This window comes from Panicum hallii, chromosome 9 (assembly GCF_002211085.1).
Source record: "Panicum hallii strain FIL2 chromosome 9, PHallii_v3.1, whole genome shotgun sequence".
Taxonomy (NCBI): Eukaryota; Viridiplantae; Streptophyta; class Magnoliopsida; order Poales; family Poaceae; genus Panicum; species Panicum hallii.
Window position 1 is genome coordinate 69,373,885 of NC_038050.1, and position 23,355 is coordinate 69,397,239.

A 23,355-nucleotide genomic window follows, 5' to 3' on the forward strand; every position below is an offset into this window, starting at 1 on the left:
TTGCCGCCACCACCAACCGCCCACGTCTTCAGCGGCCGCGCCTACCAACCGCTCCGGACCCCGGACGCCCAGGACCCTGGACCCACAAGGCCCCAAAAACCCCATTCCCGCGATGGCCCCTGCTCCATGGGACCATCCAGGCATTAACCCGGGGGGCAAAACGGCCATTTCGACCTCACCCGCCGCTCCCCCCCGCTCTCAAGGCTCCCACCTCGTCGACGGCTGGCAGTCCTGTCCCCATTCCCCGTCGTCAGGTAGGGGACGCCACAGCCAAACGCCTCCCGAATCCTCTACAAAACCCCCGCGAAAAATCCGGGAGAGTCACGAGGCGATCGTCCCCGGAACCAGCTAGGCCCGGAGGGGTTTGGTGAGCGGCTCCGGCCGCGGTGGTGCTTGGTTCTGGTTGGTCGCGCGCGCGCGCCGGCCGGGCTCGGCGATGGCGGAGGCGCGGCGCTACGCGATCGCGCCGCAGCTAGGTTAGCGCACTGAGCCGTCCTCCTCAGGCGTTGTTTGTTTCGTCCTCAAACTCCTGATCCACCTGACCAGGGGGACGGAGTTGGAGTGGGTTCGGTCAACGCGTCGGTCCTTCTTTTGATTTGTCTCGGCGACCGTCGCGTTCTCAGGGTGGAATTATCTGAAGCTCTAGCAGCTCTGCCAAAGCCTTGGGGGAGTGGGGACATTTTTGTTCGGGAGTTCAATGTTCTGAAGACGAATTTTCAGCACCCTGCTTTGTGGGGACTTGTCATGCACCTGTGTGAAATTGGACTGTGTTTGGGTTTAGATCGAAGTTACTACTTACTAGTACTTGATACCTGGAATTGGGTCGTCAACCTGGATTTTTTTGGAGAGCTTCTAGTTATCAAGAGGGTTTCTCTGTAAGTATTTTGTGTCCAAGTGAGAGTTGTAGGCTTGTAGCATGAACCGAGGCTGCGGACTTTTGGTTTCTGGTTGGGTTAAGGCTTGAGATTTGTTGAGATGTGCGTGCATCCGGCATGTCAAATGGTAGATTTTATTTATTTTATTTTTTTGAAAAAATGATTGGGGGGCTAAGTTGTAAACGTAGAAAGAGATTTTGAAGTTCCAAACTTAGGTACAATGAACTGTTTCCAGATTACCCTCTTCCACTCTAGAAGTTATTTTCTGCGGGATACATCGCAGTCCTAAGGGTTTCACTTTCAAGGAAATCCAGTAGATTTTACTTGCAAAAGGGACTCCCAATATTAAGTTTTATTGTACTAGTGAGAGTAAGATGGTCAGACAGCTCTATTTTGTGAAGGCTGGTTATCATTTATCACTAAAATTTATTCCGAATATTTTTATGACCACCTTCCTTTGACTCCTTTTTAACTATAACATTATATTCAACTGTTAACCCTTGCTTTCATAAACTCTAAACAGATGTTGATCAGATATTGAAGGAAGCACGACACCGATGGTTACGACCTGCGGAGATTTGTGAAATACTTAAAAACTACAGAAATTTCCGTATTGCCCCAGAACCACCAAATAGACCTCCAAGTATGACACTCATTTTCTGCTGAACACTGTTATGTTCGATAATTGCTTCTCCAAAAGTGTTCATTTTTTAAAATATTTTTATCTTGCTAATATTTTATTTTATTGCTGGCTTTAGGTGGTTCGCTTTTCTTGTTTGATCGGAAAGTTTTGAGGTATTTCCGGAAGGATGGCCATAATTGGAGGAAGAAAAGAGATGGAAAAACTGTCAAAGAAGCTCACGAAAGATTAAAAGTACGGCTAATTTGAGTGATGGAAAGTTTTCCTGTGTACAATTACAGCATACTTTATCTTATTAAGTAATTATGGCCATCAGGGCAATAAAACTAACAATTCTTTATTAATGTAGTCTGGAAGTATTGATGTGCTTCACTGCTACTATGCTCATGGGGAAGAAAATGAAAACTTTCAGAGGAGGAGTTATTGGATGTTGGAAGAGTAAGGGTTCATGTTGCTACAACTCATATTGTGCTGCTTGAAGGCGCGCTAACAACGTTTGGATTGATTATAACTTTTTGCAGGGATTTTATGCACATTGTGCTTGTACATTATCTCGAAGTCAAGGTTATTCCCAATCATACTCTGATTCATATGTATTTAGCTGCTTGTCCATTACTTACTGGATTTCATCATCCTAAATGCTGTATTCTTGAAAAAAATTATGTTAATTCGTTTTTTACATCAGGTTATTGTCTGTTACCTTTTGTCATAGTAACCACACGAGTTTTCTCATAGCTTATTCTTAGTATAACATAGCATCCTGGAGGTTTGTGCCAACATGTAAGCAATTTGTTTCATGTCATGTTCTGAGAATAATGTTCAGGTTCAGGTCTAGCAAGGATGTAGGGCTTCTGTTATCTGTACACCTGTAGTAGATTTAGTTTTAGTTTGGAGTACTTTATTTTGATGCTATTTGGAGCATTTAAACCAGTAATTAAGCTAAATATGCCCGACTTTTATTCTAAACCAGTAATTAAACTACTTATACTCAGGTTATATGAAAATGCTTTAGCATCATTATGAGTTTGCATCAGTTTTTATTCAATGAGCCATTAATAAAACAGAAATGTAATATGATAATTGCGGATGTATATTTCTGAAAGATTGTTATTGTACTAATGCATGGAAACCCATTATGAGGCATCTCTAGTTTATGTTGGTTCAAGTAGCCAATTTGTTTTTCCTGCATGCATTCTTTCTTCCTTTTTTTTTAAAAAGAAACTTTTGCTACTTATGTTTTGTTGTCATCTTGATCCAAACTCTGAGCTTACATCCCTATTTCCCATCTTTTGTGAACAATTTCTTCCTGGAATTGTCTGCTTAAAAATTTACATCCCCCCCTCATATTTGTATACAACAACCAGGGTGGCAAATCAAGTTCTCGTATTAGAGGGCACGATGATATGCTGCAAGCTGCTCGTACGGATAGCCCTTTAAGTCAGTTGCCTTCACAAACTACAGAGGGTGAAAGCTCTGTTAGCGGACAAGCCACTGAATATGAGGAAACAGAATCAGGTAGAACTGTATACCATCTCTTCTGTTCTACATAAAGCTCACTGAAATATTTTACTGATACACATTCCAATTATGCACAGCGTATCTAAAGCCAAATTCGCTGCAGCAGATATTTATTCGGGAGGAGCCGGATACCACCCTTTCTCTTGGACGCAGCAGCATGAAAATGGAGGTGGACCTGTGATGGGAGCTTCTATTCTGAGCTGCTACATTCCTTCACCGTTTGTTGGCAAGTAGCAGTATTTTTTTTCTGGAAGGCATTTGAAATAGTTTATTCTCATTATGGACCAAAGTTGAGTTGACCTGTATTCTTTTGTTACACATAATGTTTAGGTAACCATCAAGGCTTCCTGTCTACAGCAACTACTACAGACTTATATTCTCATGGTCAAGATGCCTTACCAGTTGCTCTTAATGAGCCTGCTCTTGGAATTGCATTAAATGGGGCTGATAATCAGTTGGATCCATCATCATTGAATGGCCTACCTGACCAAGGGATCCATCGAATGCCTCCACCCCAAATTACTGATCCCTCCAAACAATTTCCTTTCACTGAAGGACCTGGAATTGAATCCTTCACATTTGGTGAAGTATATAATGGATTGGGTATTAAGGATGCAGATACTGTAGACACTGATGAAGAATCACTGTGGCAGGTATCCTGGTGCACATTTCCATATGGCAAAATATATCACATGTATAAAGCTTAGCTATTCTGCGAGTTTTATTACCTAATGGATACTTTATAATGGTTGAAAGCTGGGCAGTAATCACATGTTATCTAACAGATAAAGAAGGCAGCTATGTGCAGCTTGTTTTCCAGCCAGCAGTACTGGCATAAAGTTTAGTGATACACAGAGCACCATGAAGATAAATAATAGTGAAAATAAATTGTTTTCCAGCTAATATAATTCATCGAGGTTAAAATTGGAGTAACAGAGAAAGCATGTAGCTAAGTGATATTGCACAACTGACATATCATATCCCAAAGTTATTACTCCTACCTATTTTTTTTATTGTTGAACCTATGGTGTAGTTGAGATTATGCAAGTTTACAGTTCCAATTGTCACATTAGTGGACTTCTAACTGGCACAGAAATGCTGTTTCTTAATATCTCTACAATTTGATTTCTTATAGTTTTCACAGATAGAACTACTTTGTTGCCTTTATGGCATCAAGTCTATATTGTAGGCTATGTTGCAGGCTTTGCTCAATCGCATCTGATTAGGTTTTACAGTACCAGTATTGTATTACCATTGTTGTCTCCTATTTGTTTATGTAAATTCACTGAGAAATTACTTAATTTCAGCTTCCAGGTGCTATCAGCTCGTTTCCTACAGAGGACAGTTTCCAACAAAATGGTAGATCATTGGAGGAAACTATCAATTACCCTCTCTTGAAAACTCAGTCATCCGGTCTCTCTGATATCCTGAAGGACAGCTTTAAGAAAAGTGATAGTTTTACAAGATGGATGAGCAAGGAACTTGGTGAAGTAGATGATTCCCAAATTAGGTCCAGTTCTGGAGTGTACTGGAACAGCGAAGAGACTGACAATATCATTGAAGCATCAAGTCGTGATCAGTTGGATCAATTCACTGTTGATCCGGTGCTTGCACAAGACCAGCTGTTTAGTATATCTGATTTTTCTCCAAGCTGGACATATGCGGGCTCCAAGACTAGGGTATGCCTTCTAAAGCATTTCATATGTCCTTGGCTCGAAAGTCTTGGAAGTGTCATAGCACCGTCCTTATGGCTCATTGAACTTCTTATGATGTTTCTTGTATATCATCCAGGTTCTCATTACTGGTAGATTCTTAAATTCTTATGAGGTTCAAAGATGCAAGTGGTCATGTATGTTTGGAGAAGTCGAAGTTCCAGCAGAGATTTCAGCTGATGGGACTCTCAGATGCTATTCTCCATCACACAAACCTGGCAGGGTTCCTTTTTATGTTACATGCTCCAACAGGTTGGCCTGCAGCGAGATCCGAGAGTTTGAGTTCCGACCAAGTAATTCTAAACACATGGATGTCCCAAGTCCACATGATGATGCGAACAAAACATATCTCCAGATGCGTCTTGATGACCTGTTGTCTTTGGGACAAGATGAGTACCAGGCAACAGTATCTAACCCCACAAAGGAGATGATTGATTTGAGCAAGAAGATTAGCTCGCTAATGACAGACAACGATTCCTGGTCCGAGTTGCTAAAGTTGGCTTGTGATAACGAGCTTGCCACTGATGATAAGCAGGATCAGTTCTTTGAAAATCGCTTGAAGGAAAAATTGCATATCTGGCTTGTCCACAAAGCAGGTGATGGTGGCAAGGGCCCCAGTGTGTTAGATGAGGAAGGGCAGGGTGTGCTTCATCTGGCAGCTGCCCTAGGATATGATTGGGCTATCAGGCCAACAATTTCTGCTGGTGTGAGCATAAATTTCAGAGATGCTCATGGATGGACTGCACTCCATTGGGCTGCATTTTGTGGCAGGTAAGTGTTTCAGAGTGTGAGATTGTTACATACTTTTTATGTGTACTGATGTTGTTCCTCCTGTTATCCAGAGAGCGAACAGTTGTTGCACTTATCGCACTTGGTGCAGCTCCTGGAGCTTTGACAGATCCAACGCTAGATTTCCCTACAGGAAGCACACCAGCTGATCTTGCGTCAGCTAATGGGTACAAGGGAATTTCTGGTTTCCTGGCTGAGTCTGCTTTAATAAGTCATCTCCAGACCCTCGATCTTAAGGAAACCATGGGGAGCAATGCCTCAGAAATATCCGGTCTGCCTGGTATTGGAGATGTTACTGAAAGAAGAGCATCACCATTAGCAGGTGAAGGTCTTCTAGCTGGATCCATGGGAGATTCACTAGGAGCTGTTCGAAATGCTGCCCAAGCTGCTGCTCGTATATATCAAGTTTTCAGGATGCAATCCTTCCAGAGAAAGCAAGCAGTTCAGTACGAGGATGACAATGGTGCGATATCAGATGATCGTGCCCTGTCACTCTTATCTGTTAAACCATCTAAACCAGGGCAGCTTGATCCCCTACATGCTGCTGCAACTCGAATACAAAACAAGTACCGTGGGTGGAAGGGAAGAAAGGAATTCTTGCTTATTAGACAGCGCATCGTCAAGATCCAGGTATTGTTATTTGTTGTATGATATATGACTAGTGATGCACTGACTTTGAAGTAGTACCCTGACTGTTCCAGCTTAATAGTTTGTGTTAATTCTAGTTGCGATATGTTCGATGTACTATTACAAAAATTTCTACTTTTTTTTTTCTGGTAAATTTTCAGCAAACCATACATTGTTCAGTTAGTTTGGATGATAATAACCATAGCAGTTACAAAACATATCACTGAATGGAACTTGCACATATGTCCCCCAGGGTTCAGGCCCTACTCGAGAAGCCTCATTTCCAGTGTAGAATAATCCATGCACCATGGTGTTTTGTCTAAGATATGTATGTCCTTGATGATATTTTAATAATCAATGCTGAACCCTGTCATTGCCTGCTGCCCATAGGCTCATGTGCGAGGTCACCAAGTGAGAAAGCATTATCGCAAAATCATTTGGTCTGTTGGAATAGTAGAGAAGATAATATTGCGCTGGAGGCGAAAAGGGGCTGGTTTGCGCGGGTTTCGGTCTACAGAAGGTGCAGTGGAGGGCACTAGCAGCAGCCGTAGCGATTTGATCCAAAATAAACCTGCTCAGGATGATTATGATTTCCTGCAACAAGGAAGGAAGCAGACCGAAGAAAGGCTGCAGAAAGCTCTAGCCAGAGTGAAGTCCATGGTTCAGTACCCAGATGCTCGGGATCAGTATCAGAGGATTCTGACAGTCGTCACAAGACTCCAGGAATCCCAGGTTTAATGATTTCTTTTAGCTGAATCTGTTTCTGACTAGCCGATGCTTTCGGTTTGAACTGCTGAAGCTTTATAGTGGAATTGCTGAACCTATAATTTTCACAATTCTTTGGTGCTGGCATGACAGGCTTTGCAAGAAAAGATGCTTGAGTCGTCTACCGATATGGATGAAGGCTTCGTGATGAGTGAGTTCCAAAAGCTGTGGGATGACGACATGCCAATGCCTGGCAATATCTAGGTCCTGAGCAGTGAGCACTGGTGTTTTGTTTTTTCTTTTTCCGAGAACGTAGCACTGGTGTCTTGTAAATTACTTACCTGCCTATATTTGTTAGTTCTAGCAAATGATGATGATAACCCCTAGTAGTTGCTTGGCTAGGTTGACCATCTTTGTATATAGTTTTTTTTATTCGGTTACCTTGTTTCTGGTCTTTGTTATTTAGCTTAGCTTTCTTGTACAGTACGTGTATGTATATAGAAGGAAAATATATCTATTGCGGACTCTATTGAATGAATGTCTACGGTGGAACTCCGTCCTGGTCGCGAAGCAGGAGCTCCTCGCCCTCGCTCTCTTCTTCCGCCGCCAGTGCTGTGTGTCAAGCGCGCCTACCTCTCCTGCTAATTATAGATGATACATGTTCACCACCAAAGCTTAATTTTGGGTTCTTGTTTCCACCAAATTTAATCCTGTCTAGCTTATTCTCTAAGTAGTGTCGTATGTGCATAACAAAATGTTTTGTGCCAAATAAGTTATTACTTCGATTCTTGATCATATGATATGGTAACTAAAGATTAACTGGAGATTGGTTTCCGCAATAAGAAATAAAGAGGTCGTTCGGAGATTGGTTTGTTCACGGAGGAAGCCAAAGAGCTGCTGCTAATGCAGTTGGTGAAGATCGTCCATGTGAAATGAGAATGAAGCAAAGTGGCACATGTATTAGTGCAGTTAGCTTGAGAAATGTCCACCTGCTTTGTTTGGTTGTGGCAAACGATATCGTCCATCTTGCCGATCGTGATTGTAACTTCTCTCATGACTAGTAAAAGCTCTCATTCACCAAAAAGGAAAACACGCGTTCCATGCGTTGCTAGAGTTAGAGCAGCATTCTCGTGGCAGTGTTATTTTTCATGTATGCTATGGGTTGCCTGAAAGGCCTGAAGGCCCTGCTCCTTTTCTTGCTTGTCTGAACCGAAACCTCATGGTGTGTACGTTTGGATTACAAAACGAGCACGGCTCTCAACCCATGCCTGAAGAGGACGCATAAAACCATCCAAGAAAATATTTGGCAGTCAGATCATGCTTCTTTCGGTCGACGCAACAGAGCACGGAGAACGAGTACAGCCAGATCAGGCTTCTTGGCGTCTGCGCGCGAAAGTGATCATTGGCCACTCTGAGTCCACAGATTTGTCTGAGAAGAAAAAATCAAAAAAAAACGTTGCCAAAAGAATGAATGGTCTGCGGTTGACGGACGGGCACGATGGTTTGGTTTGCTTTCCCGAACCGTCCCGGCGGTGGTCAGCCTCTACTCTACCTACATCTGATTGATTGGAGGACGTCGACGTGTAACTGAAGAACAGCACCACGGACGTGTGTCGCCTGCAAAAGATTCCGGTTTCAGGGAGGTTGCTGTCAGCCTTGCACCCTCGGCTCAACCTTGGATTTCATAGAAAAAGTAACCAGGCTGCGCCAGTAATGGGCTGTTCAGTTCTTGTGTTCATGATGCAGAACAGAATGATGTTCTACAAAATTCTCAATTTTCAATAGTAATATACCCTCTTCCCAGCACCATTCTACGAGTTCTCCACAACTTCAAATATGCAAATTTCAAATCTGTCGACAATATCCACAAAATCTCAGAAATTTGAAGTCTGTGCTAGCGCGCATTCGAGTTTTACCCAGATGACCAGAAATATAAATTGGCACGCGTGGAACTGTAGAGTGTTGCCGTGTTGGCACAGCCGCTCTTTGCCGCCCCCAAAGCAAGAACAGTTTGGTTAGTTTAACTGCCTCATCTACCCCATTAACACACGCCTCGCCCATTGCTTTCCATCAGAGCTTCCTCTTCTTCACTGCGGTGGTGCCTGGTGGGCGATCCGCGCTTCCCCCGTCGCCGGCGAGCTCATGGCCCCCGCACCGCCGGAGGATCTCCAATGCGCGGCGAACGGCTACTGCGCCGCCCCGCCGGGGAAGGCCCCGGTGGCGCCGGCCGGAGGGGACGGCGAGCTCCGGTGGCTCCGGCGGTGCTTGGCGGCGGCCGGGAAGGGCTTCGCCATCGGCGCGGGCCTCAAGGGCGGCCTCGCGCTCTTCTCCGTCCTCGTCCGCATCCGCAGCCGCCGCTCCCCCAGATCGAGGAAGGCGGGAGCGATGACGAACGAGGAGGCGGTGGTGCTGGCGGTGAAGGAGACGGTGAGGTACGGCTTGTTCCTGGGGACCTTCGCCGGCAGCTACGTCTCCGTCGATGAGTACATCGCCGCCGTCTGGGGACGTAAGAGGTCAGTTCACGGAACCATCACGGTTGAAATAGTTCCTAATTTCACGAATTGGGCGGTGCTGAGCTCTACTGCGGATTTGCTTGCCGCGGAGACGATGTGTGAACTGCTTTTGCGATGATTCGAGCACATCGTTAGCGTTGGCTTTAGTTAACTGCACGAAAGATAATAGATTGTGCTGTGTAGGTGAGAATTAAACTTTAATTGGTGATGATGGTGTGTGAACTGTGAGATGACGTGTATGAGCAATTTTAGAAAAAGAGAAGGAAGAGAAAATGGCTAGTGCAGACCAGTTAAACTTCTTAATATTTGTGTAAAAGAGGCTGGAACTGGTACTTTGAGTAGGATTAGTTGTGTTCTCATTAAAATTGTTCTTTCTTCCCTGATTGCATGCAGGATTGTTGATGCTGGTGAGAACTTATCAGTTCTGCAATTGTAAACAATTTCTTACCATGGAAGCAATTTTGTTTCGTTAGTGATCAAGGATGCTAATTCCAGTTAGACTAGTGGTGTCTTACTGTTTTGTTTGATAAAATAATACTTCTGCAACTTGCTGTCCATCACATTTAAAGATGTTATTGTGGTGAGAAGTTCAGGTCTAGAACTCTGAATTACTTTGATGCAGTATAAATAAGGGGCCTGCATGCTAGTAGTCTTATGATGTATTAATGTCACAGTATCTTTCATTGGTCTCCTGCTTGCTCATCAACATTACAGTTCAGAATGCATCTTGTTTCACTGCAGCTTTCATGCTATCTTTGCGAAGCACCATTTTTTTTGTTAGATAATGTGTAACTCTATACTCTTGTTGCTTCAGAACAGCAAGGTGGAGGTCACTCTTAGCTGGGTTGATTGCTGGTCCTTCTATGCTCCTGACTGGACCTGGAACTCAACATACTAGTTTGGCTATATACATTCTCATGCGTGCAGCAGTACTTGCATCCCGTTGTGGAATAAAGAGCAAAAGATTTGGAAAGATCTGTAAACCTTTGACTTGGTCACATGGTGATATCTTCCTTATGTGCCTCGCATCTGCACAAATTTTGTAAGTTCCTTTCCAGTATTCAATCATGTGTCTAGGTTGCAGTGTTAGAAATTATGCTAATTATACTTAAAGGTATGCCATGAGCATGATTGTTTCGGGCTGCTTAGCTTATCATTGTGTAAGCAAAGCTTGGAATCAGTATGCCATGCATAGCACTGTTTTTTCTCTCCTCTTGTTTATTAGAAGTTGGAAAATATTGCTAATTATACTTAAAGATTTGCCATGAATGGAGTTGTTTGGATGTGTTGAGCTCAGCATTGTGTAAGCAAAGCTTCGAACCATTATATCATGCATAAAACGTTTTTATTTCTTGTCATGGGCCAAGTAATTAGTCAATAATACATATACAGGAACTCCATGCTATATATTCTGTAGCATGAGCAATTATGACCTTTTTTCCCTCCATTTTTTCTCATGCAGGTCAGCGTACATTTTAAAGCAGGACAGTTTGCCATCATCGTATAAATCATTTCTAAATAAGCATGGTGGAAAAGATCTTACTATTTTGCAAGGTGTGAAAGATATAGTCAACCACACTGCTTTCACTAACTTAGCGGGTATTGAGAAGCACTACAAATCTGTTGGTGTTGACATAAAGTTAGATCCAAACATGAAAGTGCCTTGCTCGGTAAGTATTACATATCTGTTGTACATGAATAACTACATCTGTTGTACATGAATGAACTATTGAGTCCCCATTCAGTTATACTTTGAAATTTGGCCTATCAACCAACCCATAGGATCAGTTTGGTGGCATAACATTCCCTGTGTCATAACTCATAACTCTTCATAGTTAATCTGTTTCCATTTTTTGTTAAATTATTTTTTCCCCAGGCTGACCCCTTATCTCTGCTTTCCAGATTGTGCATGGTAACCAATCATGTACAGGACATGTCTTTTCATTCTTGTTACAAGCATATGGAAGAGCAGTTCCTGTATATGTTCCAGTATACTTAGTTCCAGCACTAGTAGTTCATCGGCAGCACCTCATGAAAAGGTATACGTATACGGCAGTGCAATAACATTGACATGTTTGGTTGGTAATTAGTGCTGCCAACAACCATTCGTACCCTGCATCAGTTGAGTTTCTGATGGACAGGATAATTACGATTCATCTAAAACTTGATAAGTTTATCCTATTTAGGCTGAGAAGGGGAGCAAGCAGGATTTGTGTAGTCTATGCAAGCTGTCATGCTGCCTTATCCTATTCCTTAAAAAAGGATGCAGTTTCTCTAACTGTTTTTTTCTCTCTTTGGCTTCCCTTACAACATGCAGACCTGACACAATTTTAGGGAAGAGTCTTCTAGGGATAGCAAGATCTAGCCTGTTTCTCTCAGTATACTGTGCATCTGCATGGTGAGTTCATGATTTCTTATTTGCGGTGCACACTATATCATCACTTCTTTTTTGGGGGATGACAATTCATGGTGTTTCATTCTCTATTTCAGGGCTTGGACCTGCCTGCTTTTTAGAACCTTCCAGAGTGCAAATACCCCTCTTGTTATACTTGGCACGGTATGCAAAGCACTTTTGCCACATAAATTCAGCATGTTTTCTTATGATACTAAATTGTTTCCACATGACAGTTTCCAACAGGTTTGGCACTGTTTATCGAGAAGAAGAGCAGAAGAATTGAGATATCCCTGTACTGTCTTGCCAGAGCCATCGAGAGCTTTTTCACATGCATGACCGATGCAGGACTCTGCCCACCAATACTGCAGATAAAACGAGCAGATGTAGTTGTGTTTAGCATGGCCACCTCAATCATTATGCATTGCTATGCGCAGGAAAGAGAAGTTTTCCGGTCCAAGTACCTGAATGTGCTCGACTGGGTATTTGGTGTGCCACCACCACTCGACAACGAGGGTAAGAGTTGCTATCAACCAGATGAAGCCAAAAAGTGCCAGTGATATGGTGGCTTGTAGAGTCCATTACATGTTTTTTGTATCATCTTGTGATTGTAGCGGGACAGTAGACTCATTAGAGGATTTCTAGCTTACAGTGAGCCTTGTACAGGAGGCTCTTTGCAAGAATCAGAATTTAGTGGGTATAGCAAAGTAGATTTATTCAATTGATTCATCAGAACAGTGTTCTGGTCATATGAGTGACCATGGGCCTGTTTGGTTCCGATTAAAATCGGATTCTCAGAAAAAAGCGAAAATCCCGCCAAACGCTTCGATTGTGAGCTTGATTTTTTCCACCGTCGCTTCTCCGGGAATCCAAAATATAACTAGAGAGCGCTTTTTCTGGTAGGCATCCTTTCCCTTGATTCGCAGGAAAGCGACGCATTTTCCTCTGCATACCCCTCCCTCAGCTCCCCACCCCATGCGCCCGTGCGCCTGTCCCTCGGTCCTCCCTACCCCTCGCTCTCTCCTCCCACCTCTTGCGCTGCCAGCGCCTCTCCCTGCCGCCGGCCTCCTCTGCACCGGCCGCCGCCCCCTCTGCACCCCTCCCCATCTCTAGGAGCGGCGCCCCCTTCCCCTAGCTCGACGCCCGGCGCCCGGTAGGCGGCAGGTGCATCCCAGTAGCTCGACGCCCGGCGCCCGGTAGGCGGCAGGTGCATCCCAGCAGCCGGCCGGGAGGGGGATAACGCATCGGTCCGCGCGCGAAGGGGACGCGCGCCGCGGCCCTTGGGCGTCGGAAGGGGTCGCAGAGCCCTCCAGCCGCCGCAGCGGCCGCGCGCGCGGCGCGCCTCCCGTGCTGCTCTCGCTTCTGCACCGGCCGCCGCCCCCTCTGCACCGGCCGCCGCCCCCTCTGCACCGGCCGCCGCCGCCTCCCCCTCTGCACCGGTCGCCTGGTCGTCGCCCCTCCTCCCCAGGGTCACCGCTGAACAGGGGCACAGCATCGAGCCCTCGTCCCCAGTCGCGCGATTCCTCGTCAGATCCAGCCGGATTCCACTTGCTGCAGGTGTTTCAAGGTGATTTTTCTTCCTCCTATACCATTGCCTATTTACCCGATTATTGTTAAATTACTCTTCTGTGGAAAATATGTAGTGCTCGAATTGGACAATATGTAAATCGGTCATCTAGATTTGCGGATAAATATCAACCAGATATAAGATTAGCTCTATTTTGAGTTGCATTGCATGGTGATTGTGAGGCGCCAGCAATTTACCCGATTTCTCTAGTACCGTAGAGCGGACATGCATCCAATCAGATTTTGTGATGCGTGGTTTTCTGCTAATACAAATCCATCCGTCCATGGATTAATTTGTTTCTTCTCGGAGCTTCGCGCTGGAAGGAAGAGACTTCAGAATAAGAAAGTGCTTTCAAATTTAGACGGAACAGAACTAGCTGGGATTGATGCAACTTACCTTGCACAAAACGTCTCTGTTTCCTGGCATTCCCTAGTGGACGTGGTGAACATTTCAGCGTGGTAACTACTGGTGTTTTCTTCCCAATCTCTTTCTTGCCGGTTTAAAAATTAGAGTGGATCTGCGACATACTTGTAGCTCTGCCAATAGCATCGCGTCTTGTGTTCCCTAGACGACGAAGGTGGAAGAAAATGGGCAGGCTAGAACCTGCGTTTATCATTAAATTTGTTGAGAAAATAGCAAGGTGATATAAAACCAAGTAGCAAGTCATCCCAATTTCTGAAATTTGATGATACTTATCAGGGCCATAATCAGTCAGAATATATGTGTTTAGTGAATATAATGATTATGGCTTAGTACCCTAATGAATCAATGTCCATATCATCATATTTTTAAGAGAGATGCAGTAGAGGTACCCAATAGAATATAACTGAGAACTATGCCTCTATCAAAAAAAAATTCAGTTTATTTTGCTTGGAACTGGAGAAGTAGCATGTAACAAAGTCTCCAAGCAATTATTTTGTTCCATTCTAAATTTAATTGATCTGCATCTAGCTTGCATGACCGTAAGACAACAAAATTATTGGAACATACCATATGTTTATATGCAGAGTTCACCTTATTTGAAGAGGATCATATATGGTCTAGCCTTTTATGATCATATATGGTGTAGTAGCTCTATTGATATGTTCCGGTAGTATCATAATTTGTCGCTATGGTGTATGCCATACGTCTGGACTCAGGAGCACAACCTTTTTGTGCAGATGTTGTGCTCTCCCAATGTTCAATTCCTTACAGAGTTTTAGACTTCTACATGTCTTTTTTTTATTTAACTGAGAGAACATATCTATTCAGCAGTTGGCATGCACATTGCTTATTTCATTTTACTTCAACTGTTTATTGTCCAACTTAATTTATTCAGCACGCTGCTTTCTTGATGCTTGGTCATGTAATGTGAACTTTTATGTATGTGATTTAGGCTTGATGACCTCATATTATCTGTACTATGTAAACTGAAGTTTTACTACTGATGTGTGATAATGTTAGTCCTATATTTTGAGTAGATGGAAAAAGGAGCGAAGGTTGCGGCGAAATGGGATTCATTTGCTGCCAAAACTTTTAATGATATTTGTGTGGAAGAAGTTCTCGCCCAGAATAGGCCCCAACATTATTTGAACAGCACTGGGTATGCGAATCTTGTACATAAGTTTTTTGAACGTACTAGGAGACCTTACAATGAAGGGCAAATGAAGAATAGGTGGGATGCACTTAAAAGAAGGTATACCTAATGGAAGATATTGAACACCAAAGCTACCGGCTTGGGTAGGGATCCTATGACAGGGTGTATCGTGGCTGATGACAAATGGTGGAAAGATCAAAATTATGTAAGTATACATTGCAGATTTTTCAGTTTTTGATATAAAAAAAGTTACCTGTTTGAGTTTACAAGGTTATTACATTTCCTTTTCAGGCTATGACCGGTTGTATATGCTTTAAGGATGCATCACTTAAGCATGAGGAGCAAATGCGGATTATGTTTGAAGTTGTTAGTGTTACAAACGAAACATCGTTTGTTCTTTCAAATGGAGAAGGTGGTGGCCAAGAAGATGATGGTGGTCAGAATAGCAGTGAGTTAGAGAGGGAAGGGCAGGTCCCTACTCCCCCAAATGTCACTTCAACTTTAGGCAAGAGGCCAGCTCCATTATCCCCCAAGGGAAAGAAGAAGAAGACCTTTAGAGATCAGTGCATGAAGCGTTTAGTGGAAGCATATGAGAAGAAAGCTGAAAGTAGCAATAATTTAGCCACCTCAAATGTGGTTGACAGTGTTAGGGAGAAAATTGGTAACATGTTGGATTAAGTGATCAAGGATGGGGCTGAAGAAGGCAGTGATGAATATTACTACGCCACACAACTTCTTATAAAGAAAGAAGTACCGTGATGTGTTCATTACTTTAAAAACATCAAATGGGAGGTTAAATTGGCTAAGGAGGGCACGGGAAGATAGTAAGAAGCACTAGTATGTTTGTTTGAGACATTTAATTTCTATTTATTGTTTGCTTGAGAAATTTTATTCCTATTTGTTGTGTGCTTGAGACATAATAGCTTGCCAGTGTTGCATGCTTGAAAGTCAATAATTTCCATTTGTATGGTAGACATAATAATATTATATGTGGTATGTGTGGTATATGATTCATGTATTTATTTTTTTTTAATAGATGAGTGACTCATATGATGATTTTCTGATGGCGTATTTGGCTTTGGAGTGCATAGGTTCTGGATCGACTGGTAGGAAGGCACCAATTCCTGATATTATTCCTGTTATGACTGGGATCCAATGGGTTGATCTAACTCTTGCGGATCCAGTTGAGTGCTATAATATGTTCAGAATGTCAAGGTCAGTTTTTCTACGTCTCCATGACACATTGGTACAGAATTATGGGTTGAAACCAAGTCGAAAAATGTGTACGAAGGAAGCAGTAGCCATGTTTTTGTGGATGTGTGGTGGTCCTCAATCATTTAGGCAAGTTAAGAATAGATTCAAACACTCATTGGAAACAATTAGTAGAAAGGTTGATGAAGTACTAGATGCTATTATGGGACTGGCTTTTCACAATATTAGACCAAAGGATTCACAGTTTGGAACAATTCACTCTAAGTTGCAAGAAGCAAGGTTTTGGTCTCATTTCAAAGATTGTATTGGTGCCATCGATGGCACGCATATAGAAGTCACTGTTCCGGCATCAGAACAACCAAAATATATTGGTAGGCATGGGTATACTTCACAAAATGTCATGGCTGTTTGTGACTTTGATATGAGATTTATATTTGTTGTCACTGGCTGGCCTGGGTCCGTACATGACACTCGAGTATTTTTGGATACTCTACTTACATACCAGAACCAATTCCCAAAGCCTCCTAATGGAAAGCATTATCTCGTAGACTCCGGATATCCTAATAGAAAAGGGTATCTTGCACCTTATAAGGGACAAAGATATCATGTTTCGAAATGGCAATATCACCAACCAATGGGAGAAAAAGAAATGTTCAATCAATGAACTTAGAAATGTGATTGAACGTTTATTTGGAGTGTTGAAGATGAAGTGGCGTATCTTGTTGCACTTGCAAAAATTATAGTTGCATGCATGGCTCTTCACAATTTTGTTAGAGAAAATACAAATGAAGATCCAGATTTTAACTCCGATGTGCAAGATGATGCTACCGGTGGCAGCCAACCTACCATGATCGATGCTAGTGCTCCAGGAGATGACATTGATATGGGTGCCTTTCGTGATGCTATTGCTGCCTCTATGATGTCTTGAATATCATTGTAAAATTGTATTACTTATTAATCTATGTTCATCATGACTATTATTTATTAGTTTATTTTATCATTATTGTGTGTTTTATGACTATAATTATACTATAACAAAATTCTGGTACTAATAATATACTTAGAATTGAAAATGGTACAGAAATTGATCAAAATGAGCTATTACAGGACTCATAGGCATATAAGTCATTTTACAGTCAGAACAGACAATCCAGTACAAATAATCAGGATTGCCAAACACCCTAGATTCTTCAAACAGCAGATTCTCCAGACAGCGGATTATCAGAAAATCTTGATTCTCAGATAAGCGATTCTTCGGTAAGCGAAACCAAACAGGGCCCATATGTTGAGCATAGTATTGTAACTTAAGGATCTTCATGTGTGCATGTAACTTATGATCTAGAAGGTTTTAGCTATGGTTGAAGAGCTATGAGATGGAGCTCGGAGCTTGGCTTAATTCAGGCTTACAGAGGTTGTGTTTAGACCTAATTTAGGGCCTGTTTCTAAGAGGTTGATTACTCGACAGATTTTTTACCATTCTAGGACATGCATTTCCGTTGAAAGATAGGTGTCATTCCAAGTCCTTTTTAGGGGAAAAAATAGAAACCAAAGGAGGGGTAGTGAGGACTGAACCTTGCCTAGACTTTTTAGGATTTTAGAGTGTAGACCAAAAATTGCAGCAAAACATTTGGACAAGGATCATCAGACAGTGAAAGGGTGTGGGTATCCATTGCGCTACCACGGTAGCACGAATCGCATCAAATCGACAGAATCTAATGTTTTCATGGATGGAATTTAATGACCCCTTTTAATGAATTTGCAAGGCGACTGAATGGATGAAGAAATCGATCCCGTTATATATTTGTCACGTGCTGCCCACAGCCGTGGCCGACCCGTAGTGTGATCTGAGCCGTCGGATTAAGAAGATTCAGCCTTGACGAAAGCGGTCGGTTGGACACCCGTAGTGTGACCAGGCATCCCCCACCACCCCCCCCCACCCCCCACCCCACCCATTTCTTCCTCCTTTCCTCCCCTGTTCCAACCCCACCCCCCCCCCCCCCCCCCCAACCCCAATCGCAACAGTTTCACTGCGCCAGTACAATACCTGTCCCGCACCGCCCGAGCCAGAACAGCGACAGGCCCTCGCGCCGAGCCAGCCGCGGCGTTGCCGGCGGGCAATGGGAGCTGGGCGGCGGCGGTGATGGGCGCGGCGAGCTCCAGGCTGGAGAAAGCGCTGGGCGAGCAGTTCCCCGAGGGCGAGCGCTACTTCGGCCTCGAGAACTTCGGCAACACATGCTACTGCAACAGCGTCCTGCAGGTACGCCTACGCCGCCCGGGGGGGGGGGCAGCCTGAATCTCTCGGCTCCAGTCGTCGTGGCCGCCGCTCGATGAACCGGGGATTTGTTGGGTCTCTTCCGCGCGGGGCGGTGAGGAGCGATGCGTGTTTTGCGAGATCGTATCGCGGTGATTGCGCTCGTTTGATGCGTCCGTCGAGGATCGCGGGTTTGCGCCAGATTTTCCGAGTGGGGAATTTCTGTGATTGTCGAGGGATGATATGTTTCCTGTTTTAATTTTGTAACATGATCGTACTAGATCGTAATGTTTTGTGTGAACGGAGAGACTGCTTATTTGGTTTTTCATCGGGAATTGAGGGTTTCTCTCTGTATTGAAATGCATGTATGACATCACGGGAAGCTCCTCGCTGGAGATGTGGGGGAGTTCCCTTGGATGTGATATTATTGTCAGAAACATTTGTTTGACATGGGGGATTCGGGTGACTCATAGTCCGTATGTACAATTTAAAATGCCTATATAATCAACATGCTAAAGCTCCTCGTTCAGAACTTCAGATGTAGGCCTTGGATGTGACATTATCTATATTTTGAGAAAGATGTGATAATGTTCTCCTCATAATATGAGTTCTAACTGTTTCCTGTTCCAGGCACTTTATTTCTGCGTTCCTTTCCGTGATCAATTGCTGGAGTACTATGCAAGCAATAAAAGCACTGGAGATGGTGAAGAGAACATGCTAACCTGCCTGGCTGATCTGTTCTCTCAGGTACTACTGCGGCTATTGTTGTTGCAATTGCTATTCCATCCTCAGCTTTTTGTAAATGCTGTAGCATGCAGGAATCACTGGTAGTAAAACATATTTAGTCTCGAGCCAAAGTGTAAGAGACGCAGGTTAATTAATCGCGATTTGGCCTGAGGAAAGCTGTACCTAAAGATGACTCCAATAGTTAATTAAATGCATGTATATTGAATACCATGGAACTTCCTTGCTGGTTAACTTAGCAGTTACCATGAAATGCCTACAGTTCTACTGACCGCTTGTTATATTTGTAATGCCGATCTCAGTTAGAAATTACAAATATAATGTTCCAAGTTAAAAAGTTCTATGATAGCAGTCCTCAGCATTAAACTGACAAGGTTGCCTTACATATCTTACCTTATAAGTGTAAGAGGGGCACACTAAAAAGGGCTATAGTTGAGAGACCTATGCTATGTATGTTACTCGGACTGCATAGCATCTTCTGGTAACCTCTGTAAAATTCAATAATTGGACTTTCAAGGTTACATGTTGATGTTTGTAATCTTACAAACCTAGACCCTGGGGTAATGCCTGTTAAATGAGGAAAGTTTGTAGGACATGATCCATTGCTGCCTTACTTGGTCGCTGATTTTTCACAGATAGATTTGTATTGACCTTTGTACTGACAAGGATATTCAGGTGCTCCTCAATTGCATTGTTGTTTTCCACTATCTTTAAGTCTGGAATCTATAAATAATTTGAGCAGTTTCTTTTATCTGGAGGCCTTTTATTAATATGAGCTATTATTTGATACAAGTGACTTTCGTAGTAAACTGAAAAAGGAATCGATGGTCTATTGCAACAACATAATTATTCTTTCCCTTGTCTTACAGATCAGTAATCAGAAGAAGAAAACTGGAGTTATTGCTCCTAAGCGTTTTATACAACGATTGAAGAAACAGAATGAAATTTTCCGCAGTTATATGCATCAGGTAATACATCTAGCCAGTGGCATCTTTCAATATATATTCGATAGCTTTGAGCAAGCACACGGTCAACTTATGTTGTGCTAATCATCCTTTGAAGTATAGTGCACTGGTCATCTGAGATATGCTATTAAGTGCATTTTTTGCATGAATTTCTATTGTTGTTTTCTCGAAATGTCTTTTTCTCAGAAGTTTCCATCTGAAGTGATGCAACACTGAATTTGATATTTATGTATTCAGTTCCTTGCACTATCAAGAAAGCATGGGAGCCTGCCACCTCCAACGATCCAACATATCTGAATCTTACACATCCTGACCGTACCTTGTGTTCCATATGTTCGCTTGCTTGATAGCACCTAGAGATAGCTCCTCATTTTTGTATGGCAAATCTTATATATTTTAGAATACTTTATAAGTAGTTTCGGATTGGTAAACAACTTCTATGTAGTTTCATGATTTCAGTAAAGAATTAGTTCACTTCCAAGATCATGCCATTTATATGCTTTTTATTTTATAATTAATTGTTGTATGGACTGAACTCAACCCTACTTTACTTTACAGGATGCTCACGAGTTTCTGAATTTTTTACTGAATGAGCTCGTTGACATTCTAGAGAAGGAACATAATGCTGCAAAAGAGTCTCTTCAAAATATTTCGTTGCAAAAGAATTCAAATGGCCCTATTAATGGCCAACCCAATGGTAGTCACAAAGAATTAGCTGCTACATGGGTCCATAAATGCTTCCAGGTGAGATTCCTTTCATTTGTGCCAACAGGCTTTTGTGTACATGCCTATGGCATGTGCATAAATTCCAGGCTATGTTTTTTGTTTAGTCTTGGAGATGAACCTATAATTCTTGATTTTGCTTCTGTAGGGAATATTAACTAATGAAACAAGATGTCTGAGATGTGAAACTGTGACAGATAGAGATGAAACATTTTTTGATCTGAGCCTGGACATTGAACAGAATAGTTCAATAACCAGCTGTCTGAAGAATTTCAGCTCGACAGAGACTTTGAATGCTGAGGATAAGTTCTTCTGTGACAAATGTTGCAGGTGAGTTGTTCCCATCCCCTCTGATCGCCCATAGTTTCCCCATACGCCAATACTTTGTCCTGGTTAACATTGATTCTGTAGAATATCATTTGAGCATATGGTTGTATTAGTTGCTGGATCTGCTTGTTTTGCCCCTTTTCTGTATGTGTATTTGAAAATCTACTGCAAATCACCCAGTACCTCATGTAGAACTTCTGGGCGAATGGCTTGGTTGTCCTTCGACTGTTAGGAGACATTTACATTTCCTTCTGTCTGTCATAATTGTGATGTTCATATATCAGAATTGCTATATCACTTTCGCAATTTCCTTTATTTGTACGATAAAAACTGCTCTTCACTTCAGTCTACAGGAAGCTCAGAAAAGAATGAAGATAAAGAAACCACCAAATATCCTGGTAATTCATCTCAAGCGTTTCAAGTATATTGAGCAGCTTCAGCGCTACAAAAAGCTATCTTACCGAGTGGTTTTCCCTCTGGAGCTTAAACTTCTCAACACTGTTGACAACTCAGACTTGGAATACTCCCTTTTTGCTGTGGTAGTTCATGTTGGAAGTGGGCCGAATCATGGCCACTATATCAGCTTGGTTAAGAGCCACAATCATTGGTTATTCTTCGATGACGAGAATGTTGAGATGACTGACGAGTCCATGGTACAGGCATTCTTTGGCTCACCACAAGAGTTCAGTGGCAACACTGATAATGGCTACATTCTCTTCTATGAAAGCCTTGCAGAAAAAAGTTGATGTGCTTCTGATACCATGTAATTAGTTATATACTTCTCCTTTCCTTCCGAACGCTTTCTTCACCTAATGATATAGAATATGCAGTGCAAAGTAAAAAAAAAAAGCTAGAATAAGCAGAATGTGAGACCATCAGCTTCAAATGTTATGGTGCAATCAACGCTTGGCAATAAAACATGTTTCCTGGAGGGGCTATAGGCTATAGGTGCAGAGGCCCACTTAGTTTGTAGTTCCTGTTTCTTTCATCTAGTTCTTTGCATACAGGTTGTATCAATTCCAGAATAATGTTTGTTGAGAACCTTTATTGTCATGTAAAGAGATGTTATCTTGGAAGCCATTTGGCTTCAGGTAAAAATTTTGTTTCTAAGATAAAAAGCTTCTACCGATCCTCATCATGGGATCCTCAACTGTAAAAAGCTTCTACCGATCCTCATCATGGGATCCTCAACTGCCTATCTTTCCTGTAGCTTTGGGATCATTGTGTACTGCTCCTTTGCCACGTAAAATATTTCACCAGTTTGAAGCTGTATCTGACCATCTGAGGTGGGCTCAAAAGCTACATGTTTGACTGGAGTTTGAATGCTTTTTTGTATCATCGACAAGCATATTTTGGCCTCTGTATCTGAAGATACGATCACACAGCCGAGTGGAGTTTGGAAGTCTGGGCATTTGCATTCATGCCTGACTCTTCATTTGCAACATTGCTGTTATGTTAAGTTGGCCTAACCGCTGTTCCTGCAGCCACAGAACAGTTACAGCGAGAAAGAAGCCTATCCGAAGGCCTGCAAATCGATTCCAGAGCCACCGGACGTGCCAAGCTTGAACCAATAATTCCCCAGAGCCACTTCGGTAAGCAGAGCAGAGTTTTTCTTCGTACGCACCGATCGATTTCGATGTGAGCGTGCAGCAACAGGCCGACAGGCGAGTGCCCGGATGAAGAACACCTGGCTGCTGGGCTGCGAAAGGATCAGATCAGAATCGCCCCCGGGGATTGGAGAGGTGACCAGGCACGGCGGCGTGGAAACTGGCGGCCGCCGTATACAGCGACACGCCGACCGGTGTGGACGCGCGACGCTTTCTGCGAGTCCCGTGCTCCGATTCAGCCACGTCCACGCCCTTGCGCTGGCGACCGTCGGATTCGTCTCCGCCAGATCGACGAGGTTGACATCCGAGAGCGGAATGTGCCCGAATCGACAGCTCGAGGCCTGAAGGTGTCGAATTCACTCGCGTGGAGCAAATCATTGCAGATGCAGGGGCATCAGCAACAAGCGAAAGCAACCACTCATACTGCTAGGTTTTATTCAAAGATTTTCGTCGTCGTGACCATCTTTTCCAACAACCTGATGCTCTGGGAAAGCAACCCACCCTCTTGCCGCTGCGTAGTGCAAAGAGATCAGAGATGTTGGGAGCCCTTTTGGCTTCAGGTAAAAGTTGTGTTTCCAAGCCTGCCTTCACGTATTTACGTACGTATTTCTG

General features: G+C 43.1%; 3 protein-coding genes across 5 annotated transcripts; all 3 read left to right on the top strand.

Annotated features, from left to right (window-relative positions):
• The first annotated feature begins 221 nt into the window (after positions 1 to 221).
• On the top strand, positions 222 to 7,436 carry LOC112874654 (calmodulin-binding transcription activator 1-like). 2 transcript variants are annotated; one of them, XM_025938104.1, is made up of 13 exons: positions 222 to 476; positions 1,399 to 1,518; positions 1,634 to 1,749; positions 1,865 to 1,953; positions 2,037 to 2,079; positions 2,880 to 3,030; positions 3,137 to 3,259; positions 3,364 to 3,686; positions 4,341 to 4,712; positions 4,825 to 5,516; positions 5,588 to 6,164; positions 6,552 to 6,893; positions 7,020 to 7,436. In XM_025938104.1, the coding sequence occupies exons 1-13, from the start codon at positions 437 to 439 to the stop codon at positions 7,128 to 7,130; spliced, it is 3,099 nt and encodes a 1,032-aa protein (XP_025793889.1). In that variant the 5' UTR covers positions 222 to 436; the 3' UTR covers positions 7,131 to 7,436. The 2 variants fall into 2 exon arrangements, with proteins under 2 accessions (XP_025793889.1, XP_025793890.1); XM_025938105.1 differs by having other exon boundaries at positions 3,140 to 3,259.
• A 1,280-nt stretch (positions 7,437 to 8,716) lies between these two features.
• On the top strand, positions 8,717 to 12,492 carry LOC112873680. Of its 2 annotated transcripts, none has more exons than XM_025936689.1 (7): positions 8,717 to 9,379; positions 10,194 to 10,421; positions 10,842 to 11,049; positions 11,282 to 11,418; positions 11,697 to 11,777; positions 11,870 to 11,936; positions 12,008 to 12,492. In XM_025936689.1, exons 1-7 carry the CDS (start codon positions 9,009 to 9,011, stop codon positions 12,329 to 12,331), a joined length of 1,416 nt encoding a protein of 471 aa, XP_025792474.1. In that variant the 5' UTR covers positions 8,717 to 9,008; the 3' UTR covers positions 12,332 to 12,492. The 2 variants fall into 2 exon arrangements, with proteins under 2 accessions (XP_025792474.1, XP_025792475.1); XM_025936690.1 differs by having other exon boundaries at positions 9,200 to 9,379; positions 10,199 to 10,421.
• Positions 12,493 to 18,134: 5,642 nt separating this feature from the next.
• LOC112877973 (ubiquitin carboxyl-terminal hydrolase 3-like) lies at positions 18,135 to 22,271 on the top strand. Its single transcript, XM_025942347.1, has 6 exons — positions 18,135 to 18,383; positions 19,008 to 19,124; positions 19,991 to 20,089; positions 20,645 to 20,830; positions 20,958 to 21,139; positions 21,483 to 22,271. The coding sequence occupies exons 1-6, from the start codon at positions 18,267 to 18,269 to the stop codon at positions 21,880 to 21,882; spliced, it is 1,101 nt and encodes a 366-aa protein (XP_025798132.1). The 5' UTR covers positions 18,135 to 18,266; the 3' UTR covers positions 21,883 to 22,271.
• Positions 22,272 to 23,355: the final 1,084 nt, after the last annotated feature.